This window comes from Vigna unguiculata, chromosome 11 (genome assembly GCF_037176805.1).
Source record: "Vigna unguiculata cultivar grain cowpea cultivar isolate G323 ecotype 2 chromosome 11, ASM3717680v1, whole genome shotgun sequence".
In the NCBI taxonomy this organism is placed as follows: domain Eukaryota; kingdom Viridiplantae; phylum Streptophyta; class Magnoliopsida; order Fabales; family Fabaceae; genus Vigna; species Vigna unguiculata.
This window is the reverse complement of record NC_140802.1, coordinates 45004896-45020303: the sequence shown is the minus strand read 5'-3', so window position 1 is coordinate 45020303 and position 15408 is coordinate 45004896. Positions and strand designations below refer to the sequence as shown.

Sequence of the window (15408 nt, the reverse complement as noted above, 5' to 3'; positions counted from 1 at the left end):
TAGTGAATTCAGCAATTCAAATATTATTTCTTTAGTATAATAAAAAAACTTACAATTTTAATAAAAAAAATTAATTTTGTTAATTTTACTTGAACTTCGCTAATAATTTAAATATTTTTTAAAATTTCAGTAATTATTATATATCTTTATTAAAGAAAAAAATGGTTTTAATATAAAAAATAAAGATAAAATACTTCTATAATTTGATGTTAACGTTAATTTTTTAACAAATATGTCATCATCACTAAATATCAAATATATGTCAATTACTTTAACTAAGTTAATGCAAATTTAATAAAAAACTATTTTTTTCCAGCGGATGAAAATAAGACGAGAGCTATTTTCGACTCAGAAAATAAGAAAATAAAAATAAAAATCAGAGGGCGAAATCGTTATTGTTGTGAGCAGGATTATTAGGCGGGAAGAGGTGTGCTTTGCGTGGGAGTGAGAAATATTAAGAAATAATGCAAAGGTGAATTGAGATTTGAAAAGTGAGAAGAGAAATGAAAGAGAAAGAGGAAATTGAAAAGTGGATTGAGGGAGATGAGAGTGCGGCGGAGATGCTGAGCAGAGTGAGCAGCGTGCGGCCGTTCGTGTTTCCTCCGCCGCTGCATAGGGTTCCTCTCCGCGTCGGCAACGTCCTGGAGCTTGTGGGACCGTCGCCCTCCGCCAAAACTCAAATTCTCATTCACGCCGCCATCACTTCCGTTCTCCCCAAACCCTACGGAGGCCTCGACCACTTGGTCCTCTTTCTCGACCTCGATTGCCGCTTCGACATCACGCGCTTCTCTCAATTGCTCATTCATCGCATCACGCAACACGGAACGGATTCTTATGATCAGGCCTTGTACCGTCTCTGCATGGCCCGTTTTTTGTATGTCCGTTGTTACGATAGCTTTGAGTTTCTTCACACTCTCAGGGTAAACCATTATTCCTTTTTATCGTTTATTATGTTTTTGTGATACAAACCATACAATTGAATTGTACTTTTGTAGTGCATTAGTTTTACTAACTTGTATCCTAGTATGTTTAGTTGAACAAGTATACATTAGTAATAATTTTCTTATATTTAATAGACAATATTTTCTATAACAAGATATTATATTTACTAGGAACTTATTTATTTATAATATTTATTATAAAATACACCAGAATTTAAGTTTTATACTTTTTTTTTTCTATTTTATTATTTCGTCATACATACTGATACGATCTATATATTACATTAAAAAAGTTGGGTTAATCCGGTTTGTTCCATTTATTTTTTAGTCTTGATTGAGTTGTGTTTAAATTTAAATAATGATATAATCAAAATTTGAGGTCAGATTAGGGCAATGATAAGCTCAACCCATCTCTTTCTCACCCTTATGTGTGTAGGTAGAGACTACTCTGTAAAGATTGTGGAGGTATAAAATCAAATGAGTAATTAGACCATGTTATTATATCTAGGATCTCTTTCTGCACTGCTACATCAGTGTTTATCACTACTTCTGTTAATGTATCTTATTCATTTTGTTCTGCTGTAGACATTGCATTGTCGCTTAGAGAAGGAGAAAGAAGTTCACGGAGTTGGTGTTCACGTGCTCATGATTGACAGGCTGGTTTCTTGCTTTTTTCTCGAATTATCAACTTTATTATTTGTTATGATTTGTAAAATAAACTGCTCTTGTTTTTTGGTGGCTTTTCTATTTGCTCAATTTAGTTGTGATCTTTATGCTATTGTTAGTTCGGCTGGCTCATCTTACAGTAAAACATAAAAGTCTTTTTCTTTTTTTCTTTTTTCTGCGGTTTCCTTTGATATATTGGAATGCCATTTAAATAACTTTTCGTTTTAAAAATCTGGAGATATTGTGTATAGTTGTGGGGTGGGGAATGATGCGGCTATTTCATAGGTTCCAACTGTTATTTTCAATGTTGCTGTATCGGCTCTGAATAAATTATGTAATAAGAAAACTTGGACTGAGTGAACTGTATTTGGCAGCATTGGAGCTTTTCATTGGATGGATCGTGCATCAATGTTCTTGTCTCAAAGACAAACCAGCAAGTAAGTTATACATATGTTGGTATTTCCTTGTAGATGGTGGCTGTGTTTTGGCCTCATGTTTTAAAGTTCTCAGAGCATCGATTTAATTCAGAATTTTCAATCTTAAGTGATCAAATTGTCCCTCTTTAACTTTCTTAAAGTGTGAAAACTTGTAGATACAAAACAAGAAGAAAGTGTGTATCATTGGTTCAGATATATATTGATTTTAATTTGTAGATATCATGTGATGCAGAAAAAAACTTTTCCTTCAGACTGTGTCAGAAGCTGTAGTACAGAACATTAGAAAACTTCTTCAGGTGCACCCTATGCTTATTATGGCCACAAAGTCAGTGATTTTTGGGAATAGATATTCTACAGCTTCAAATGAGGTCAAAGGGTGAGTCATATATAATGGTTGTGGAATTTAAAACACGATCCTTTCAATTTCCGGATATAGAGAATCTTGAAGAACTCTTGAGTTTCACCTAAAATCTTGTATGATCAGGAAGATATCTTTTATTGGTTCATTGTTGATTTTGATAACACAGTGCAACGTGTCAAAAGCATTAAAAACTATTTACTACAGTTATGGGTTAAGGAGGAGTTGATCCATTTCGAGGGTTATTTGTCAGAGGATTGGTTGCTATTAATTATTAGGAGGCTGGTCATGGGGTAATTGATTGAGAACAACACTGCCATATACTTTATCCTGTAATATAAAATAAGAATGGATTTCTCATATTTTAAGAGAAGGTAATTAGTGTGGTGATATTTTATTTAACCACTGTTTTAGAGGTTTAGCATTCGTTTGGTGGGGGCTATTCCTCCTTGCATGTCTTATGATTATTGTAGAGATAGACGTGGTCTTTTACATTTTAGGTTTTCCTAATGGGTTTGGTTTGGTCTACTTACTTTTGTATTTATTCCCCTTTATTTTTTAACAATATCAAGAATGTGGCATATGATTGGCACAGGTTGTAATATTAACCTAGTTAGGATTATATCCTGTATAGTGATGGAAGAACATTCTCATCTTTATTTTAAAAAAAAGTATTTGTTGTCATATAAGCTTCCTTCCTGTTTTCAGTGTCCTTTTTTCTCTTATAAGTATATTTCTCACGCCTCTATTCCCTCATTTTCACTGTAATATTTTTCAACACATTGTAAAGCCAAGATAATTTAGTGAAACCCAATCGGCCTTCATAGTTTTTCAACAGAATATTTTTTGTATCCTTGTTTTGCTTTTCATTGATCAGCCACTAATAAAACGTAGGCTGTATTATCTGTTCTAATCCCAGTTGTGCTTCTTCATTTTTGTATGATGATACCTATAACAGGAACATGGAAGAAAGATGTTCAAAAAATATGACAAGAAACCATCAAAATTTTCAGTATCGTGAATACATGCCATCTGTCTGGCAGGTAGAAGTTTTGCTACTAGTATATCATATACTTCTGTCATGCGTGTCCCATACCCATTACAAAATTCTACTAAGATCTTATGTTTTATAGATGAAGGCCTAAAAATGAAACGATATCTGAAATATCAATTAAAAATGTTAGAAGTGGAAGGACGCTAGGAAATAATTATAGTGGTGGGAGAGATGGGAAAGGAGGAGAAGTTGAGAGTAATTATCCGAGGTATTGATTTACAATTATATAGATAACCCAACGCCTTGTATCTGGCAAGCCTCTTATATAAAATGAAGATATTCTTAAACATTTTATTGGAAAAGTTTATGATAGATAACTACCCACAATTATCTTTATTTGTACTATAGAAAATATATTCTAACAGGACCTGGATGTGAGACAATATCACTGGTTTCTGCTTTTTATTATAATTTAATTATGTATGACAATATAGCAGTCATTAAATGTAAAGCAGTTGTTTAGTTATTAAATTTCAGGTGCTGCTTCAAATAATCTTCTCTTGTACTTTATGTTTAGTTATTTGATGTAATAACAGTTGTTTACAGAAGGAATCTTTTCTAAATATTGAGTATGAATTAACAGTTGTTATGGCTTCTCTAATGCATTTTATTTTCCTGGGTTGAAGAAAGGGACCAAAATTAATTCCTAATGCTTTCTTTTTGTTAATTTCTAATATGTGTGCTTAATTTTGAAATTCAGTCTTAAGATTTCTAATTTGATACTGCTCCTTCAACTGTCTCAGTCCTTTGTTACACACAGAATACTTATCCATTCTTCAGGTTTGGATTCCATTATTACTATTTTAATTGAGAATTGCTTTTGTCATCAGCCATGTTATCAGCTTATTCTTGCCTTTCAGATGAGCATCCCGGTACAACCAATCATCAAAACTCAGCCTACTCGTTGGAATGGTTATTGCCAAAATTGAGTTTTCCAGACAGGATTGTAGTGAAAGATGTAAGAACATGATGTGTGGATCATTGTTTTTGAACAACTCTAATGTTATTAATTAAACTTGGATTTTTTGTTGGACTTTAGTTTTTTAATTTGTTGAGCTTGTAGGCTGGTGTCTTTGTCCAATCATAAAGTACTTGTTGCGAAGGGATGTCTATGATTATCCTTGCAGTGGCAGGTAACAAAATTACTGTGTCAAATCTCTTCTGAACTTTTTAAGTATATTATCACTATCATTATTACTTTAGTAGTCCTCTTACTTATTTGCTTTCAAATTTTGTATTGTTTGTGTTATTAGTTGATGTAGTACAGATTCACTACAAGAACAAAGTGTGACTTCTTGACTGGAAATATTCTGACACAGACAGTCACAGGATCAATCAAATCAAGTATTGTGAAGTTTATTTGTGATCAATATTATGTCACATGAGAAACTGAAGAGGAATTCCGTTCCACTTAGCTGTTCCAGAAAGAATGACCATTTTTCAATCCTATACAACGGGAAAAAACGGTGGGACAAAAGCACTGGCTGAAGATATTTCATCAAACATCAAACATTTTCTAAAACATAATTATTGTGCAAAGTTCAATCACACCAAATACTGGAAGCTTCAGGGGCTTTCTGCTGATGGTGACTAATTCGTACTCCTAGATAGCACGAACTCATGCTTGATAGTTGAGCTTCATTTTGCTTACATTTTTCATATCTGCTACTTATCAGCATCTGCGCGTTTGAAATTCCGATGCTTCATAATTCATATCATGAGTATTTTTTTTTTGGACGCAAATATATTCTTTATTTAGGAAAATATCTTTCTATTGTAATTCGGTGAACTCCTTAAATAAAATTACCTTTTTTATGTGATCATTGCATTGTTGTTAATCTTTATACATTACACGTACCAATTATTCTTGGCTTTGTTTGTTATGTGCTTTTAGGACGTAGAGAAAATGATAAAGGTTGAATTGGAAGGCTGAAGTTCATCCATCTTTGATAGCATATTTGCAAAAGATGGGAAATGATTGCAGTGATGATAGAATTTCCATATGCCCCACCATTCTTATACTCTTTTGGAAGGAAAAGAAGTAGTTTGGTGGGCACCACTCACCACATACTTACACACATCTCATTCATTCTATTTGATTTTTTCATTCTTTCTAATTGTAAAAGCCAAAGGAAATTAGGAAAGAACTTCCTTTTCATACTCTTTTGGAAGGATAGTAAGTAATTTTGTGGTCTCCACTCACCACATGTTTACATACATTCCAAAGGAAATTAGGAAAGGCCTTTCTTTTTAAGCACACAATACCAATCGTGAGTGATAACTCCTCTACTTGTCTCTATCTTCTTTCCTTTCCTTTTTCCCTGTATGGTATAACCAGAGGCTAACAACTTTAGGAAACAAGGACAGCCAGATTAATTTTCTTTCCCTACAAACTAAAAGGTAGTGGGTCATGGTACAGAGTGCAAAGCTAGAAATTTGACTGATTTAAATAAAACTGGAGCACTTTTTGAAACAAAATATTAAAAAGGGTTTGTTCTGAAACATATTATCATTCAGAACAGAACTGTGAACATCTCTTCCTGCACCCTTTCATTATTGTTTTATTCTATTATTCAAAAAATGTCCCAAACTTTTTTTTATAGATAAATGTTAGTTGTTAGTTTTATTAGTAGGAGAGTTGAATTCACAATCCCTGAGAGCTCTCCCATTTGTCTTTTACCACTAGATCAATTTTATAACTCTTATATCTCAAGCTTACATATGCACTAAAACAATGAAATTGGAAGCAATCAAAACTTTACTACCTTTAGCACTTAATACACAATAACATTATTTCTCTTGATCGCAGAAAACTATCCCATAATATTGATGTATGCAACGAAAACTCTACTATTTGATTCCATGTACGGCGTTGAAGTTCTAAAGCAAATATAAGATAAAATTACAATTACAGCTTTTTACAATTCCAGAAATACCATAATATCTTGGATAGAGGTGGAGAGTTACAGAAGATGAAGATACTCAACAAAATCTTGGTGAGGATGAAGTACGAGCAGGATCAAGCAAGATCAACTTCGATACGTGATTGTTCATTTCCTTGTGTAATTTCGCCAGTTCTATTACTCCCCACTGCATCTTGTCTATGTTCAGTTCCATGTCTTTTTTCTCTTGGGTGATGCTGTTTCTGGTTTTTTCATTGTACAATACTAATTGGGAAGGTTTCACTCTTGGAGTCTCAGTTACGTAATCAGTTGTCGGAACTTTTGATTGTTGAGAAATAAGAGCCTGCATTGCAACCCTCGGAGGTATTCTGGGGTTCTTGGCCAGATCTTTACTTGCTTCAAAGGTGAGCTTGCTGTAATTAAGACATCTACACAGTCTCGTTCTTTCCTCAAATGTGATACTTGGATGAGACTGCAAATCATTATTGGTTCACAAAATAATACTTAGTATAACACTCTATATAGTACTCTGGTCAAATACGGTAGTATAAAAGAAAGAACAAAATTTTATTTAGCAGCTAAATGCAGTAATGTTGAGCTGGAAGCAAGAATTCAGAATATTGAGATGAATGAAACTTATGAATATTAGTTTTTTTAGTCGTGAATACTCTGTATATTAACAGTGCAAAGGAAATATATATTGTCATCTATTAACAGTATATATTTCCGTGGATTTTTATTGGTAGGCAATATATATATATATATATATATATATATATTTTTTTTTTTTATGGTAAGATTGTAGAAATTAAAGCTATATTTTTTACAGTAATTTCCCGTTCTATATTACTTTTGGAATTGGGGATTTATTATTAGAAATGGTTCAAGATTTTCCAAATCCGATCGCACGCCTTGACTTCATTATATTTTCTTACACTCCCCGTGTTATGTAACAGAAAACCACAAAAGAAAGTGAAATGACCAAAATACGGATTAAAAATTTTTAGCATGAAATTTTTACACTACAGCATTCAATATAATATTTTTACAATTGAAGCTCCTAGAAGAAGGATGCTCTTAGAAAGATGGGGGAAAAAATTTGAGAATCCAGGGAAATGTTTAAATAAGATTGTATGTATCCTGGTCCCTTCCCTGTTCTTTCTTTCTTTCTTTCTTTTTTGGTTGATTGCATATGTCACATAATACAGTCATGTGTTTATGTTTATATAATAAAAGAATATGTATGTATATAAGTATAATAAAACTAATTAAAAAGAAAAATAAAAACAAATTGAGAATTAAATAATCAGGGATCTTCATTGTTTTTTGTACAGATTTTAGTGTCAGAAAGCAAAATAAAAACCAGGTACTGTAATATTTTTTTAGTTATTTATTAAAAAAAACAAATAAAAACCAAAAATTTGCTTTCTCAAGTAAAACAGTTATCTCTTTGATCTTTTTCATTACTATGATCATTCATGAAGATGATGCATATGAAAATCAAGGGAAAAAGAGTATGTGTTATTCACCTGAAGATAGATATCAATGGCTTTATAGACTCCATCATAGCAATCCCTTGCTGAGTCTGGCAAACATTCTGCTACTCCAAGAAACTTAGAGATCTTGAGGTTCTGATCAGGAGATATCTCTCTCAAATACTTGTCAATTAATCTACCAACCCTTTTCTGTTTCTGTAAACACATTCCATCATCAGAATCAGAACCATTCATATCAACAAAAACCCTAACCAATCTTATCACCAAATTAATGTCATAATAAACTCCCATGTCATGCCCAGAAACCAGAAGATCATCCAGTGTAGCTTCCTCAATCACCCCACCAATCACTTTCTCCAATTCTCTTCTAACATCTCTACTCAACCCAAACTTTGATACAATCCTCAAAACCCAAAAAAGGCCTCTGCAAGAAAACATCTTTTTTCCAACAGATATCACCCCATAAGTTGCAGTTTCTGCAAGAGCACCATACTCACTGTTGTTGCTGCAATTAACCACTCTTGTTTGAGTGGCTAGTTTCAGATAATGCAGCAGAAATCTTGTGAGGGCTAAATCTTTGTTATCAGCTTTGTATGCTCCTATGGCCTGGACAAGTTTCTCAATGATGTTTGGTGGTAAAGTTGCCAAATCATCAAACCACCATGCCTTGCGTGACAAAGTTGACTTTAATTTCTCTGGGGTAGTTTTCTTGGATGAAAAAGAGAATCTTTTAGCAGAATTGGTATCTGGTGAAGAAGATGATGATGATGCTGAAGGTGATGATGACATGAGGAGGTTTGAATCTGAATTCTGCACAAACTTGGCTAAGACACTGATGATCTTCTCCAATAGACCATAACCATCTGCATATGCATAAAACCGCTCGCAACTCTTGAGAATCACAAGTGTGTCACTCCATTCCCAGTTGAAGATTCTCTCAAGAAATGTTTCTGTTTGCTGCAACAGATTGTTGCTGAGTATTTCCTCAGTCATTCCGAGATAAACAGCACAACAGTGTAAAAGACACACATTAGCTTCAGTGATTTGTATTTTTCCATTATTGTAACAGAACATTGAAACTAGCTCAAACCCTTCTGGTCCTCCAGGAAAATCATTGATCCTAATCCCTAACTCCTGCTTCCCATGACCTCTTCTCTTTCTGTGATTCAAGATTTTCTTCAACCCTCCACAGTATTTTGAAATAACCTTCTGCAAAATAAATACACCGGAATCAATATTTCCCGGACAAAATTAAGTGTTGACATCAGTACTATATCATTCTAGAAAACATTAGTGAATACCTCTTTCAAGAGAAATATCTGCTGACCATCGATGTTGATTTGCAAGTCACAAGGCTTCGGCATAGCTACTTCTGCATTGAAGGAAAACTGATAAAAAAATTGTGCTTTTGGATATGATTATGCACCCTTTATGACAAAAGAGAAAGATAAATCTTGTTATCATCCTACAGTGGCCTGCTTTTATGTTATTAATCAATATTCTAACCCAAATAGGTGGTTTAATTTTTTATATGCTGCATCATTCCCAACTCACCCAATTAAACTATGAACAAGTTTCAGCCACAACTCTGCAACATCACTCATACCCCTCTTATTAACTTCAATGCTTGCTTCCTCATCTCTCTCTCTCTCTCTTTTATTCTTTATATAATGATTTTGTTTATTATTAAATACACTTTTTGTGCCGTGAGTGCACAGTGCCATTGATAATGTTTTAGTTTTGGCTATTTTATGACAGATCCCATGTACATGTCCCCATCTGTGACAAATTTTTGGTGTTATTGTAAACGTGGAGGCACAGGAGCTAGGTAGCTAATACCCCTATGTATTTATTTTCCTAATCTGCCCTATTCTTCCATGCAGTGAACAAGTTGTTGTACCTTGTGAAATAATTGAAGAAAATCACATAAATGTTTTGGTGTATGTGTGTTGGTGGAAGGAATAGCAAAAGCTTATGTCAAGATTTTGTCTGGTGCAGGAAACAGTGTTTTGAAGTGAAGATGTGGTAAGTAACCAAAGTATATTTGCTCATATTTTAGTATGAAAATGATTTATGAACCGGATTTCTACAACTTTTTCTTATAACGTGAGATAACATTTTTAAGTAATTTCTTATTTTTCTATTTTATTATTTTCTTTTGGTTAAATATATTTTTGTTCTTTAATTTATAGTGAAAATTGAAATTAGTTTTTCCTTGAAACTTTAGACTAATTTAGTTCTTCATCTTTAAAAAATCGGTGAATTTAGTACTTTTAACCAAATTGTATTAAGTTGAATTGACGTTTTAAACGCATTTCTCACCAAATATTGAAACAAAAGTGAATTAAACTGTGTAAATAAGGTGTAAACAACTCAAATACTATCATGAATACTATCATGCGTTTGAAACGTCAAATAAACTTTAAAAGAACTAATTTAAAGTTAGGAGATTAAATTAGTCCAAAAGTGTTGAGAAGGACTATTTCTAATTTTCACTGAAAATTAAGGGATCAAAAATATATTTAACCTTTTTTTTATATTTCAAAATCATTTAAAAAGTAATCATCTCAATTTGTAAAAAAAAATTCTCAAAATTTAATTACTAAAATATCATTCTCCTTTTTGGCATTTCACATTTGTGTTTGTCGCATAATGCAATTTGAGTTCTCTGCCTCCTGATAGACTTTGCTAACACGTGAATATGGACCCTACAACAACTATTATGGTAGTAAATCATAAATATACTATGCATCTTCAATATCCAATTACAATGTGAAAATGTTGTCTTACCATGATTTTAGTGACTTTCTTAATGTGATTCAGAAGTTTGTTTCTTTATTTATTACCATTTACTGTCAACTTTGATGTTCAAAAGTGAATTTTAACAAATAACATTACTTAACTTGTGACAACTTCGTTATAAACGACCTAATGATAAGTTTAGTTTATTACAAAAGTTATGATTTAATTTAATTATGATTTGACCTATTTTTAATTAACTTTCAAGATAAATTTTGTATTTTTTTAAAATAATTATTAAATTTTATGGTCTAGTACTAAAAAAAATATAACTTTATACATAAGATACGGTACACTATTAATAATCTGATGATCGCTTAATGGATCGTCCTATCTTGCCGTTAATAAAAAAAAACGTGGATACTCAATTGAAAAATATAATTTTTTTAATATCAAATCATCAAAATTTAATCAAAGATTAATTAAAACTTCTTAAATTTATGGTTGCTTTGAAACTCGATTAACCCTTTATGATATATTACAACTTTATTAACTTTCATAACAATTACATACATAATTATCTTTTATTATTTGAAACTTTAAATTTAGAATTAGTACAATGGAATTTAACATTTCGACCTTAAGTTTAAAAATATGGATTTTTTAAGTTAACAAGATAAATACGAATCGATTATGTTCAGGCAAAATATATATATATATATATATATATATATATATATATATATATATAATTTAATTAAGTCTACACCTCATTTAAATCCGTATTTGAAAAAAGAAAATTTTTTAATCAATAATTTTGTAACTTATTTTCAAAAAAAAAAATATATATATATATATATATATATAGAAAAATATATGTGAATAAAATAAAATAACAAGTTTTTTTTAATATATACTTTATGTTTATCATATATCTTATATATCATATTTTTATAATTTCTATAAATTCTTAACTTTCATAATATTTTTAATTGTAATTATGATTTTTAATATTTTATATTATAATATAACTTTTAAAATTTTATAAATATAAATTTTAATTAAGTCCCAATGCGAATTTAAACAAGTGTTTAATATATATTTATTAAAATAACATTAGTTAATTCTCTTAAGATATTTGGTATTTAATACAGTAAAGTTTGATAAGAAAAACCTCCGTAAATAAATTAATAGATCTACCATGATTATTGAAAAAAATAAATCATGTTTAATGTGGAGAAAAAATATATACCAAAATTGTAAGTCACAGAAATTATTTAATTTAATATATAAAAATGGTGATGTATTGAAACTCCAAAAGTACTTTTTGGTAGGTTTCTTTTTCCTTCTCTTTCGAATAATTGAATTAGAAACGTCGGTGGCTCCTGCCAAACTATTACGCAGCAAAAGAAAAAGATGCAAAGTATTCGTAGCTATAATTTAAAGAGTATAATATTTGTGTCTTAAATATATGCTACAATCTGTTAATTAAGTTAACAAATTATAATAATCAATCACGGGTTTCTCTCCGACCAACGCAACGCATCTTTGAATATTCAAATGTTTTACGTATATTATATAACTTTTGTGTCAACTTGCCCACACACAAAACATCTAATAATAATACTCACAACAAAAAACTTGTAACACCAATTTTTAGTTTCACGTGTACGTATTATTTTTTTTGTTGTTTTTTAGTAATAATTATTATGGCTTAACCCCTTTTTTTCTGTAAAGTAATAATCAAGTTAGTTTAGTTGATTTTATGGAGGATGTACCTGATTTGTTTTTAAGTAATTTTTTAATATGTTATAGAGTTAACTATAATATTTTTTTTTTTGGAATCATGATAGTTATGTGTTACAATAATATCTGTAATTTTATTTAAACTTGTAGCTTTTATTTGTAGAAAACGATGAATATTTAAATTAATATTAATAATTATATTATATTATATTATATTAAAAAAGTATAAAAGAAATTTATTTCTTTAAAAAGATAAATAAATTATTAGTGTACCATGGACTCGGGCCTTCTTCACTTTTCTGTCTGATTTGTTGAATTTGGGCCTTATTTATTGGGCTGATTCGGTTTTATTTTTTTTGCTTGGTTTTTAGTGTTTTGTGATTTTTAAAAATGACTACGAAAAGGTTAAAAAAATTCAATCTCATTAAAATATATTTTAATCCCTTATAACTAAAATAAAAGGACACCGATAACTATTTACTTTTTTTTTTCTAAAAACTTAAAAGTTAATTTTTATTAAAACTACTTTTTATACAAATTGTCAAATAGTCGTGTTAAATAATATTTTTTCCAAAATAAAATAATGTGGGATCTTCCTTAACATGTAACATTGAAATAACAGAGTAGAAGAATTCTCTAAGTAAACATGAGCTAAAAATTAAACACAAAACTTAAACAACATATTAACCTTAAAAATATACATAGGAACAATAAAATTATATTATTGCCATTTTAACCGATCTTTACACTATACATTTGTCTCCTATAATTTAACAAGGAGAATTTTCTTTATAAGTGTTTTTTAGGGGACACTTTATTATCAATTATGTAACAGCCCAAAATAAATAATTATATATATATATATATATATATATATATATATATATATATATATATATATTGTACCCCAACATTTATTATCAAAGTTATTATGAATATGAACTATACCGTTACATATTCATATATAAGCTATAGCACCTTTAGCCACCAACACTATGCTTCAAAATTCTACAGCCAAGCTAAACCATAACTCCAAAGATCTAGACTCTCCATCTTCTACGGTCCTATTTGGTCACGCCACATTAATGGTCATCGTAAAGAAATACAGAAAACAAAATAAAAAGAGGGAAAGTTAATACAAACATCAACATGCACAAACAATTTATAATTGAATATATGTTTTAGGACCAAAACATAACATTTAATGATTCAATCATCATATCATTCACAAACACATAAGCAAAATATAATATTAGATTCAACATTCAAATTTATGCATTAACAATTCATAAAACCTTTTAGTAGATTGTAACAACAACTCTGACTCCATTTTACCTAACAAATTAATAAAAATTCTCTAGATAGGATAAATTAACTTATAACATCACCAAACAAGAGATTACACTTCTAATTTTGCCATAAAAAACTTATTAAACTCTTACTATCTAAACTACGTTACTCTATATGAGTTTGTAAACCTAATAGAATATGAGATGATTTCTGACCAACATATGTTCCTAGTCAATGCATAACATTAAACTAGTAAGGATTTACACTTCTTTCTTAGAAGCACATCCCTCGTATAACAAACAATCTAAATCAACTTTTTTCATTCTATTTTATTAAAATCCACTTTTAGTTTCTTTAAACCATCACACTTTCTTATAACATAATTCACAACTCTTTTTATCAATATTTCCACTGCTCATAGTACACTTCTTAATTATAAAATTTATAATACATCTTTAATTCCACACTGCATATTTTAGATTTGAAAAAAAAAAGGACAATGTAATTAGGGTATTGACAACAATAAAAGCCCACTACAAAATGTTAAGTTCTTTGTTTCTTCTTGGTCAGTGGAACTGTTATTTCTTTTAGCACCTTCTTCGAACACTCTGATACGTGCAAGGAAAAGTCCAAGTATTTGCAAGTCACAATAAAGGAAAACAGATAAAAACAATTGTTTATGACAAAATAGAAAATTCGCTTTTCACATGAGGATATATCTTATTATCACCCCACTGTTACCTAGTTTTATGTTAATATTCTAACCCAAATGAGTGCTTTATTTTTTATATGCTGCGGCAGAAGGTTGCATCATTCCCAACTCACCCAATTAAATTATGAATCACTTTCAACTACAACTTTATAATATTATTCATACTTTTGTTATTAACTTAGAATTGTTAATTGTAGTATATATTGAATCAGAGAGGGTAAATACCAGAGACATTCTTCTTCTTTAACTCTAATATTTTACATTTAATTTGTGTTTTTCACAAAAATAGTGTCAATAGTATTTGTGTCTAGCATTTAACATTGTTAGCTATTTCTAATGTGAGTTGCTATTAAAATACAATTTTATAAAGGCAACCATAAAGAGGTATAATTTGACCGTGAGACTAATGAGTGTGTAAAATACTGATTCCAAATTTTGAATTTCATCGTATATTTTATTGATATGTTTGTATTGCCATATTAATATACGTCAGTGATATTGTTTTGTTGACTTTCTTTTCGTTTACAATTAACATATCTAAGAAACAGAATTATATACCATAAGCTAAATCAATATTTTCGTTCAATGAGTTCATGTTCAATGAATTTAATCTTATATGGATGATGTAAATGTTATTTTATTTTAGGGTAAAGTATTTTTTAGTCATTGAATTTTGATTCAAAATTAAAATTCGTCCTTGTCTAAAATTTTAATACATTTTGTTTCCTAAACTTTAGAAATGATTGAATATAGTCATTCTAACAAATTATGTTAACTTTTTTGTGTCGAATGTTTTTTATGTTAGTATTAGAGTTATTTACACTTTTTGACACATTTTTTGTTCAATATCTGCTGAAAAATGCATTCGACACCTCAAAAAAAGTTAACTTAATTGAATTAAAATGACTATTTTTATTCATTTTTAATGTTTAGGGATCAAAATGTATTAAAATCTCGGACATAGAAAAAATTCAAATTTTGGATCAAAGTTCAAAGACTAAAATCATACTTAATCCTTTATTTTATTATCTTACTTGTATTTTTTATATGTATAAATATAAGATTT

At 30.0% G+C, this 15408-nt stretch overlaps 2 protein-coding genes across 12 annotated transcripts; one reads left to right on the top strand and one right to left on the bottom strand.

Annotated features, from left to right (window-relative positions):
- Positions 1-383: 383 nt before the first annotated feature.
- XRCC2 (homolog of X-ray repair cross complementing 2 (XRCC2)) lies at positions 384-5741 on the top strand. Of its 10 annotated transcripts, none has more exons than XR_014986505.1 (9): positions 384-920; positions 1527-1597; positions 1982-2044; positions 2277-2420; positions 3361-3445; positions 4200-4414; positions 4520-4589; positions 4710-5042; positions 5351-5741. XR_014986505.1 is itself a non-coding variant. In XM_028054204.2 (9 exons), exons 1-8 carry the CDS (start codon positions 504-506, stop codon positions 4541-4543), a joined length of 939 nt encoding a protein of 312 aa, XP_027910005.1. In that variant the 5' UTR covers positions 386-503; the 3' UTR covers positions 4544-4589; positions 4710-5279. The 10 variants fall into 10 exon arrangements, 4 of the variants coding, with proteins under 4 accessions (XP_085525054.1, XP_085525053.1, XP_027910005.1 ...); XM_028054204.2 differs by lacking the exon at positions 5351-5741 and having other exon boundaries at positions 386-920; positions 4200-4236; positions 4317-4414; positions 4710-5279; XR_014986504.1 differs by lacking the exon at positions 5351-5741 and having other exon boundaries at positions 4710-5279.
- A 450-nt stretch (positions 5742-6191) lies between these two features.
- On the bottom strand, positions 6192-9547 carry LOC114169164 (BTB/POZ domain-containing protein At1g50280-like). Of its 2 annotated transcripts, XM_028054203.2 has the most exons (4): positions 9410-9547; positions 9157-9227; positions 7889-9064; positions 6192-6831 (listed from the first exon to the last, which is right to left on the bottom strand). In XM_028054203.2, exons 2-4 carry the CDS (start codon positions 9217-9219, stop codon positions 6439-6441), a joined length of 1632 nt encoding a protein of 543 aa, XP_027910004.1. In that variant the 5' UTR covers positions 9220-9227; positions 9410-9547; the 3' UTR covers positions 6192-6438. The 2 variants fall into 2 exon arrangements, with proteins under 2 accessions (XP_027910004.1, XP_027910003.1); XM_028054202.2 differs by having other exon boundaries at positions 9157-9502.
- Between the last annotated feature and the right edge of the window lie 5861 nt (positions 9548-15408).

Excerpts from the sequence above, each read along its gene's own strand:
- LOC114169164 (XM_028054203.2), bottom strand. The coding sequence starts at position 9,219 with ATGCCGAAGCCTTGTGACTTGCAAATCAACATCGATGGTCAGCAGATA. Across the intron at positions 9,065-9,156 it reads AGATATTTCTCTTGAAAGAG|AAGGTTATTTCAAAATACTG; the intron begins GTATTCACTAAT and ends TTTATTTTGCAG. Across the intron at positions 6,832-7,888 it reads CCATTGATATCTATCTTCAG|TCTCATCCAAGTATCACATT; the intron begins GTGAATAACACA and ends AATGATTTGCAG.
- XRCC2 (XM_028054204.2), top strand. The coding sequence starts at position 504 with ATGAAAGAGAAAGAGGAAATTGAAAAGTGGATTGAGGGAGATGAGAGT. Across the intron at positions 921-1,526 it reads AGTTTCTTCACACTCTCAGG|ACATTGCATTGTCGCTTAGA; the intron begins GTAAACCATTAT and ends GTTCTGCTGTAG. Across the intron at positions 4,415-4,519 it reads ACAGGATTGTAGTGAAAGAT|GCTGGTGTCTTTGTCCAATC; the intron begins GTAAGAACATGA and ends TTGAGCTTGTAG.